At 43.2% G+C, this 10,811-nt stretch overlaps 1 protein-coding gene across 1 annotated transcript in view; it reads right to left on the reverse strand.

Moving 5' to 3' along the window:
- LOC104510369 (nesprin-2-like) overlaps positions 1-9,645 on the reverse strand; it is a gene marked incomplete at its 3' end in the record, with an annotated part of 114,977 nt that extends 105,332 nt beyond the window's left edge. Inside the window, 2 exon segments of the mRNA XM_010152597.1 lie at positions 219-280; positions 9,567-9,645. Coding sequence (XP_010150899.1) covers positions 219-280; positions 9,567-9,645 — 141 coding nt within the window.
- Positions 9,646-10,811: the final 1,166 nt, after the last annotated feature.

The following is a 10,811-nucleotide window of genomic DNA, read 5'->3' on the forward strand; positions in this document are numbered from 1 at the left end:
ATACTGTCAACTACTTACAAATCACCTCTTACAAATGTCCTTGGGCAACCACCAACACAATGCTGTTACACCTATTAAACAAAACTGGCTACTTTTTCCAGCCACTACCTGAAATCTTATATTAATTTTGTTTATTCCTAGAAAAGCTGAATCTCTATACAGCATGCCCAAATTAAAAAGGCAAAAGGCATCTCTGTCCTGAAGAATCCCTTTCTTACCTTTGCCAGTACTGAATTTATCCAGCTAGTGAAGGTTTTCTTCTGTGTAAACTCCCGCTGCACTGAGGGGAAAAAAAAAAAAGAAAAAACGGTTAATGGAAAAAATGATCTGGTTTTATTTCTTTTTCTCAAAGAGATACATGGCAGCTGTCTCAAACCTAAGGTCTGATCTTCCTAATATTAAGATATGATTTAATATTAGTCTTTCTCAACTCCTATTTTAGAGCTGGTATTTTCTTGCTTGCAGAGATGATACTGCAAGGACCTCTGGAACCATCAAGCATACTTCTGCTGGATGAAGCAAAGAGCAACTAATGAAGGTTTTCTCAAAAGCTCAGCACATGTAAACACATCATCCTACAGAATCATGTGCCTAGAATAACGCCATCCGTTCCTAAGTGTTCCTTGAAAGACGCAGTACAAGATCCATTCTTTTAATTCATCAAAGTTCGCACATGGGGTTGGGTGATGAGACCTGTATGGAGGCTGGAGTTAGGTGATAAATGCAGATCTGTAAGTTAAGCCACACAACAGGCTGTCTTGCTCAGCTGAAGAGCCGGGGAGAGTTATCAGTCTGTCACAGGGGAATAAACCCTCTTAGAGCATCCTTTTCAGAGCTGGGCCCTCTATGGGGAATGCAGATCATTAATCTGGCCAAACAGGGGCACAGAGCATCTTAAAATAGGAGGGAGAAAGAGGGAAGTACTTGAACTCGTGCCCTGGTAAAAAATGGTGAAATGGGACTCAAAGTGTGCCCTGGTCACACAGAGATCCAGCTCTTCACCCAGGTGCTGCAGAGTGGAAGACAGGGATAAACTACCAGCAGTTTTGAGGGGACACAGAAGTTGGTTAAGCCCGTGTTTCTAAAATCAGAACACTGGAACTGTTTCTTACACCAGAGTACAGATCAAGAGAGGGGAAAGCCTTTCTCCATGGCAGAGATGAAGATAAGCCTAGTTCCCCCAAAAGGTGAAGCAGAGCATGCACAGCAGAGGCAAGACCAGACCACCTCCCCAGCTCTGTCCCTTGTCACAGCCACTGGATCACACCACTCCCCAGCCCACGCTTCCACCCAAATCCCACAAATCCACCCAAAAAACAAGCCAAAAAGCAGTCTCACTCCAAGGGGCTTGTCAGGAGCTGTAGAAGGGACATTATCTCCTCTCTCTTCCCCATTTGAATGGAAACCCAAAAGGTCACATGGGTTTTTAACAGCCCAGACATTACAAAGCAGGTCAAATAGAGTATTAACTGAGGGAGGGCAAGATCATACAGTTAGGAGAGTAGATGTTTTGGTCACCCAAACCACCATCTTTAGCTTGCACCAGCTGCATGGCTGTCCCTGGCACTCCCTCTGAGGCAGCTGCTAGCTCCTCCATGCATGGCTATGGACACCTGTAGGCCTGAAATGCTCCTGTCTCTCACTGAAGGCAGCAGAGAAGCCAAGCCTGAGAGGTGGGAGAGGTGCAAAGCAGAGAGAAAGCACGAGGCCCTCTCCCTGCTGCGCCGAGTGGCAGGAGGGACTGCTTTGAGCAGCCAGGCGCAGAGGATGGGGCTGTGGGTGCTGGGGTCATGATGACACAGAGGCTTAGAGCATCTGCATATGGGGATGCAGGTGGGATGGGATGCTGGCCCACGATCCTGCCAGAAGGACAGGAGAGGATGGTGTGTGTCCTGCACCACGGCCCCACTGCAGCTCCCTGAGGAGCTCCCTCTCACATGGGAGAGGCAGCAGGAGGCTGTGAGCAAGCCATCAGCTTGCAAGAAGAAACACATGTGGGAGATGGGGTGGAAGCAGATGATCCCTTTTACCTCTGAAAGCATGCTCTTGCACAAAAGACTAATGTGAAGGCAAGTTTAACATCATAAGGCAAGCGCAAGACTACTCAGCAATAGATATGGATGTTTTTGTAGGCTGGGCAGAATGAAAGACATGGAAAATATCAAGCCCTTGGTGGGGGAAAAAAATCCTGACTGCTCTGCCCATGAAAACGAAAATGTCACTCAAAGGAAAATGTCCCACACTTCATTACGCTCTGAGAATTTGGCAAACACTAACCCCAGTCCTGGGTGGCTTTTCATCACCCAAGACAGCCTGAAGAGCTTGCTGCGCAGAGCTTCATAGGCTCGTGAAGCAGAGCAAGCCGCTTAAGGATAATGCAGCCTACTGCTTCTAACCCCTCCATCCGACCCACAGACCTCCTTCTGCTTCACCAGGCGGGTGAGCAGCGAGAAAAACATTCATGCGTTACCTGAGTCGAGGGCTGTTTTGCATCCCGTAGCTAACACGTCTTTCAACAGTCCTCCTCTACTCCGTAATACTATAAACCTGTTGGAGCATGAAACAGTCGATTTCCCCTGCTTGCTGCATTGTTTTATGCTTCTTTTTAAATACCACAGAGATCGTGATGAACAGTAAGGTAAGGGCCATCTTAAAGGCACGGACAAAATGAAATCTCAAAACTCTGGGGTTTTTGCCAGACAGACCAACGAACGTCGCAACGTTCACAAGGAGGACACAAACAGCATTGAGACTGGCTTCATGTTAGCGCAGGATCCAACCACACCCTTTGGTTGAATACTCATGCAGGAACAGTTCCAATTACCTAACGAGCAATTATTGAGTAGCTGCACTCAATTTTATCAGGCCAGCAAGGCTGGTATTGCTGGCACTTGAAAAGGGACGGAAAGCAAATATTAACTACTTTGCCTGACGCCAGTGACTCTTCCAGCTGCAGGTCCTGCCAAACACACACTACTGCTACTGATATGGAAAACATGCTTCTGGGGTTGGTTACAGAAAGACGGTTAGGATAAGGACATCTGATCTTCCTTTGGCTGAATCCCTCCATATTAACATGCACCATTATGAAACATGGGCCAGATACTGCAAGTGTTGATTGACGTAGGCAGCTCTCAGGTAAATGTGTCACCTGGTGAAAGGACAGGGCGGTTATTTCACCATACACACCAAAGCACATCCTGCACCCTCCCCAAGCTACACCCGTTGCCTAGTGCAACCCACCGGGCTGCCTTCTGAGCAGATGCCACCTCAGCTGCAATGTGACTTATTTTCCTACTCAAATAAATAATAATAATAAAGTCTCCTCCTGAATGAGGAACAAGACTCCATGCTTCCATCCAGTACCTGAAGGGGGCCTACAAGGAAGCTGGGGGGGACTTTTTACAAGGGCCTGTAGTGACAGGACAAGGGGGAATGGGTTTAAATTGAAATCAGGGAGGGTTAGATTAGATATCAGGAAGAAATTCTTCACAGAGAGGTTGGTGAGGCACTGGCACAGGTTGCCCAGAGAAGCTGTGGATGCCCCATCCCTGGAAGTGTTCAAGGCCAGGCTGGATGAGGCTTGGAGCAACCTGGTCTAGTGGAAGGTGTCCCTGTCCATGGCAGGGGGGTTGGAACCAAATGATCTTTAAGGTCCCTTCCAACCCAAACCATTCTGTGATTCTATGCTTGCCAGTATTTCCCCCGACTGTAGTGCAGCAGTCACTCTGTTTCCATCCAGGCCACACAACACACAGCTCAGTACAGATGTTCTGCACTGTGGCAGGCAGTTGTATTGCCATTTCAGGCTAAGTGTGTTTTCCTTCCCAGCTCCCCTGTAACTACTGCTCAGAGGCGCTAATGATTTAATCAAGCTCTCAAATTCTTATCTCTACCATGTGGTTAATTAATACGGATTTTTATTTTTATGAGGATGAATGGATTCTTTGTTAGGCCTTTTTATAGGACTCTAAGTGACCTTCGTTTTCTCTTGCCCTAGTTTTCAAAATGCCACTGACCCAGAATAAAAAAAGCTATCAAAAATCCCCCTGATCATTGCCTTCACTTTGGGCCAAAACTCACCAAGCCCAAAACTGGATCTGAGATAACAAAGTAAGAACCTGCTAACCTGAAAACACCCAAAATCTAGCACATTTCACCCTGTGTTTGAAAGCTAATCTTCAGAACAACTCTTTAGGGGGAGGATAATACATCAAAGAAGCGTGTCACGTAGGCCAGCCAAAAATCAATACACACTGCTGGACAATGACTGTTTTATCCAGTAATGAGCTATCAACAAGTGCTACAAACTAGACTAATCATTAAGGGCTGGAGCATGGGGATACGGCAGGGACCACAGCAGTGGTCCTTCTCCCAGGAGGAAGAGGAGGGCAGAACACTGCCAGCCACGGTTCTACTCTCAGCCTTCCTTAAACAGGGATATGGAAAAGCCATACTTAAAACTAATCTCCTCTCCTCTGTTGCCTTTCGTGCTTCTCTTCCCAAGGTCAGAGATGGCAGCTCCAGGGAAAGCACGGTCTCCTTCCTCGGCAGGGAGCTGAGGGAAGCAAACCACAGCAGAACAGATCTAGCCTGTCCGTCCACACTCAAACAACTTCACCGAAGAGCAAAGAGCTTTTCTTCTATTGTGAGGATCAGTGCATCACTGCCAGTGAACCATGTACAACTGTGTGGCTTTTTCTTAAAAAAAAAAAGTTAAACAATTAATTTAAATTAATTAGCGCAAGCCTGTCTGTCATCTACCCATCTCTGTTTCACCAGAAGGAATTACCTCTTGTGTATGATATTTTTATATCTTCCTTTCACCAGTCAGGTCACCTGAGGCTACACCTACAATAGCAAACACTGCAGGCCAACAGGAACAGATCAGCAGTTCAAAAGAGCTGGTGTTCGGGACGTAGCGTACCCACCACGTACGTAGGGAAGAATGGTTGTGTTTGACTAACTCTAGCCTTAATTCCATTCTACCATCTTGGAGCATTTATTTCAGTTTCATCCAAAATAACCCTTTCCACACTCTCCGATACCTCAGTAAAATGAACCAAAGCATGGTCAGCAGGGATAACTGGGGCAGCACTGTTGGTAAGAACTAAAACACCAAGCAGGTACATGCTGAAAATGACAGGAACTATGAGAAGAGCCCCTAAGTACTTGCCAACCCAAAGAGAGGGTGAGTAATTCACCCCTGAGCCCTTTCTATAGTCCCTTCCCTTTCACCCAGTATCAAAGTTTCATTTTCTGCAGACAGGAAAGCAGGGGAGGGGGGAAGAAAAAAAAAAAAAAAAAGAGTTATTTCCAGCATTTATGTTCAGCAACATGGTGTTACACAATTAAAAACAAACACAGGGCTTTGGGGTTTTTTTCCCCAAGATTAAGAGGTTTATCCAAAGCCCAATGAAGATAATGAAAATATTTCTACAGGAATGGGTCTTTTCAAATCCAAATATCGTATAAATATTAACTAATTAACTCCTACCATGTCTATGCGGCAAGTGGCAACCTTCCTTCCTACACTATTCCTTTCAACCTTCTTTTCCTTTTGAAAGCACACTAATTATCCAGTTTACTCAAAGCGCTGCTAACTCAGGAACTGTGTTCACACTGAATTTTGCCCTCCCGGCTTTCCTAAACTCTTTTGCTCTTCTCATTGCCAGGATCCTGGAGCACCTCCAAATCACCACCATCTTTAGTGCCACAACAGCCGTATTAGTAGTGTACCTGACCTCTGGATGACTTAAGTGGATCTCAAATATCCTCCTTTTTGGATATGCACGCGATCTACTACAAGCTGCACAACAAAATCTGTGTGCACGTATCACCGTATTTTCAATTTCACTTGAAGAAAAATCGTTCACAAAGGGTTAGACATAACTTCATGAAAACAGCATAATTCATTTATATCATTAAACACTTCAAAAAGGGTTTTAGCAGCTACGTTCTTATATGATCATCCTTTGGGCTACAGTAATAAACAGTAACATGCACACAGATTAATAAGCAGAACCAAAAATTAGGACCCCTGTAGTTAATTAAACAGTGAAAGACTAAGAACATGCCCCAAACTCCGAGAGCTGAAACGCACTCTTTTGTGTCTGAATTAGCCCAGCAAGCATGGAAAGAAAAGGGAAGACAGAGCCCTGCACAGGCTCGGTGGGAAAGGCCACACATAGGGTCTGTTTGCTCTCCTAGAGGAAAAAGGGGAAGGATTTGTGCATGGGAGGGCAAGTGGAGATTTACATCCAAAAAGCAAAAAATGTTCCCACTCCAGAGCACCACAACTGCACTCAGCTTCTGCTGTAGCCACCCATCCGCAAAGGGCTGCAAATTCCCTGCGCTGCAGTCCTGCACTCAGGCTCATCACTAAAGAGTACTCACACCTCCAGTGGTTCCCAAAACATTGCCGAAGCCCTTCTCTTGCCAAAGGAGGGGACATGCCTCCTCATTTCAGGAAGCTGAAAACAATTATGGACCCCAACTGTGCCTCTTCCATTCACAGAAGGCTGAGTGCCAGGCTGGAGGACAGGGCACAGATAATGCTGGTCTTAATCTGATTTAATTTTATTATAACATCTAGGGCAGAGGGAGGGAAAAAAAGAACAGAAAGGAAGGAGCCCAAGTCCTGACATCATGCGATTTCATAGCAATTTCAATACTCTTGGCAGGAAGGGAGCGTGATAACCATTCATTACTCTTTTGTTTGTGGAGATCAGCTTGGATACTGGAAAAGGTGAAAGAGTAATATATAAATCTGAAAAGATACATATATATATAAAGGTTTATATTCTCGCAGCTTTTACTTCAGCCTCATGATTTTGTGACTAACTTCATCATTTGAAAATGTCTGGATGCCGCAACATTAGAAACCATAATCCTTTCATTTCTTTATCTGTTTTCTTAATGTTTTTCAAGCTTCATTAAGTGTTCTTAAAATATTTAGCTGAACAGAAAGGCGTACTGAAAATAAAGTTTCATTTTAACTAATTTTCTAGTGACTTTCTTTACTGCACCTACTAGGCCAAACACTATTAAGGCCTAACTACTAGGCCAAACACTTCTAACTCAAAGCCCACTGACAGAAATTCCACTAAAGCAAGTTTTTAGAATATTAAGCATTAATTTAATAGGATTTCTGTAATAGAGCTACTAAGTAGTAAACTCTTCACTAATTAAGGAGGTTCTTTTTCCCCCTCTTTCCTTCTCTTCCTTCCCAAAAGTGCTGTGCTTCTCACGGAATACTGTGACTTAAATCACAGTCAAATATACCTGAGTGTTTGGTTTTACACATGGTAGGGAAGAAAAAAAAACCCAAAACATATTCAGCAATAAACAGAAGATTGTAATACAAAAAATTTAGATGTAGAATAAAATACGTTTTTCTGTCTATTATACAACACTGGACACAGTCCTTGAAACTACACCTTGACAATTTGAAAAGCATATCATCACCAGCTTTACGCCCATCTTCAGTCACCCAAAAACTAAGTTGCTTTTCTAATAGTTATAAGCAGCCATTCCATGAATCTGAGATTTCTCTAAAACTTCTCCAGGTGAACCTGAAGATTTAAAGTCATCAACGTCTCTAGCTGCTTTGCAAATCTCTTCCCAAGATTCCTAACACTAAAAACCCCTTTTCCTTGAGTAATCCTATTCTTCTTATTTCACCTTGGCTACCACAGACCTGCATGTAGAGTCACTAATGGTTTCTATATGTCATGTCAGGGAATGTGTCTTCAGTGCTTCATCACAGCTGTGTCACCATTTGCTTGTTTGACCCAGAGCAGATGCTGCAGCGTCATAGCGCTATATATAGCACATCTCTACCATTTGTTGCATATTTAATCATTACAAAAATTGTTTATGTCACTTCTGAGGGATGTCTCCAGATGTTTTACAATGGTCAGGCACATACAGCTTGGCCCCAGATTTGCAGTGTGTTCATTTCAGCATAATACAGGAGCTTAAACTATTACAGCAAAGAAAAATAATTTTAGTAAGCAGAGCTTTTTCACTGAGATACTGACCAAAAACCTTACTGTTACTCGACACATGAACACCCATCTGACTTTCTTCAGAAAATAGAATTATTATTTCAAAATAAAACCCTATTCTAAAATCCCATGTACAGCACCCTCTGAATTAAAGTTAGATAGTGTCTTCCAAACACGTTTTATGACAACGGCTACCTCGGTCTTTCTACTGAAGGCTGAGTTTGACTGGCACAACAAATGTGTCTGACAAGCTGTGCTTGCTGCAACTGTCAGATGAGCTCCTGTCTGCTAGGAGTTTTTGCCTGCTCCCCTGAGAATGTGATACTGAGGCAAAGTGGAAGAAAATTCATCATTAAAGACGTTTGGGTTTGGACCACTGTTAACACTCACCCTTTGAAACACATGGCTTCAATGACAATATTAGTGCAAATACGGATCGTAAAAATGACTTGGCAGAATATTCTTTCGCACCATCTGTTTTAAACATATTTTCTCAACTAAGCACCACAGTAATTTCTTTGTAAGTGAGCTAAAAGGAAATAGCTCGGTGGAAACAGGGCTTAGCCTCTCCATCCTAGAATCACCAGGCTCTAAACATACTGAAGACAGGCTTCCCAGCCGTGCCAGTCCTGCTGCCTGGACTAGCCTCCTCGATAGCCACCATGAATATCATAGAATCATAGAATGGGTTGGGTTGGAAGGGACCTTAAAGATCATTCAGTTCCAACCCCCCTGCCATGGGCAGGGACACCCTCCACTAGACCAGGTTGCTCAAAGCCTCGTCCAGCCTGGACTTGAAGACATCCAGGGATGGGGAGGAAAAATTCAGTCTTCCCAGGAAACTCTTAGAGAAGAAAATTCAACATGTGATTAAGGCAACCCCAAAAAGCCTATCTGAGAGAGCAGCTCTTATGCACTCATTATTACTTAACCGTTCAGGTAGCTGCCATTAAATTGGAACAATTAAAAATCAGCCAGTGAGTGCTTGCTTAACAAGTTGCAACTCATTGCAAGAAAGGATGAAAGACTCTGACCTGTAAAAACATTCTACCTGTTTTGGCCACAAGCTCTCTTTCTACGTGTGCAGGGGATATAGCAGTAAGAACAGAAAACCAAATAAAATAACATAGTACTGTAGTTAATAGCCTCATTAAGACAGCTTAATGCAACCGACTAATTGTCAGCAAATTGAAAATAAGCAAACTAATGAAATGGCATAACTGTTTTCATGCTGGCACTTCCCTTGAAAACAGTTTATGGTAACATGCGTTCAGAGTAGCAAGGCATAAGAATGTGCAAGCACACCTCTACCAGAAAAAAGGCAACAGCTCTGAAAATACCATGAGAAATACTACAAAAGCTATGATCTTTCATTTCACTGCTAAAGCAACTCTCATGAAACGCAACTATCTGCAAAGAAGCACAGACACAAAGGAACTACACTGAACATGACACTAGGTCTCACAGGTTTCTCAGAATTCCCTTCAACTTGTGCACAGCCACAGATTTTTGCCAAAAATCTACATTAAAAAGGCGCACAAAACTACAGTAACTTACTTTGCAGCGATAGATGGAGATCGTCTATTTCGGAGGAAGCCTGCTCCTCTGTTGAGGGAGATGACAGCTTTGATGCCATATTAAATCCTATGGAGATTCTTTAATCAATTTCAAACTGAAATTATAAAAAAAAAAAAGAGACGACAATCAGTACAGTTTTACATTAAAACTGACGATATCAAAGACGCTCAACTGTGTGCAGAGACGTGTTTGGGTTTGAGTTTTCTCCCCTTGGTAGGCTGTGTCCTTAGCTCACACAGAATAAACCAAGTGTTCCTATTGCGTCAATCCAAGTTTTAGTCCCTCGTCTAGCAGTGGCCAGCAGCACTCTACAACCCAAACCACGGATCCCAGTGTGTCTTGCCATGAAAAGAGAAGCACTAGGATCAGGAAAATGCAGGGTTTTTTGCTTTCTTTAAGAAAGCCAGGTTGACAGAGGCTCCCTGTGCCTTCTGCAAATTTATTGCCACCAAACCTCAAAGGTTTTCTTCAAATCTTTGTACTTTTCAGGTATCTCTTCCTGTCCAGGTAATTGCTGCCAAATGGAAAAAATTTAGGCGGAATCTGCAAATATTAAGATGAAATGAAGAAGCAGAGGTTATCGTATGAGAATAATCACAACTGCTGTCTCCGTCTGGTACCTTTGTTACTCTTCATCCACCATGAATGACTTTCTTTTTGCAACTCCCCCATTTTCCTCTCCCTGAATACCTCCCCAATCTCTAATATATATATATAGCAACTTTATGCTATATCTTTCTTAAAAATCCACCATTGTTTCTGGTACTGCAGTAGCTATACTTTTCAATTTGCCACTGAAGGAAAAACTGGATACTTAGGTACAGACTCATTTTATCAAGAACATACAAGTTAAAAAATTTCAAAAATCAATAAAGCTGAAAATTAAGTAAGGGCTCACCATAAGCAAGCTTTGCTGCCTAAAAAAACCTTCTCATCAGAAGCACAAGGATTTACACACCATATATTAATGTCATCTACCAAGTACATGTCAAAATCAAGGGCATGAATAGATGAGTAAGGAACACCAGAGAAATGCTTAAATTCAGTCCCTTGTGCACATGAATCATGAGGCAGCCTTTGTTTACTCCACTATATACTATTTTTCCTCCCTCCCCACCTCCCTCACTGCACAGAAAGAACAACAGGCGTTTAATGAGGAGCCATTCAATATTTTGTTTTCCTCACCCTGAACAATGTGTGTCCTTGTGCTTTATCCAAGAGCTG

This window comes from Eurypyga helias, unplaced genomic scaffold, assembly GCF_000690775.1.
Source record: "Eurypyga helias isolate BGI_N326 unplaced genomic scaffold, ASM69077v1 scaffold2435, whole genome shotgun sequence".
In the NCBI taxonomy this organism is placed as follows: domain Eukaryota; kingdom Metazoa; phylum Chordata; class Aves; order Eurypygiformes; family Eurypygidae; genus Eurypyga; species Eurypyga helias.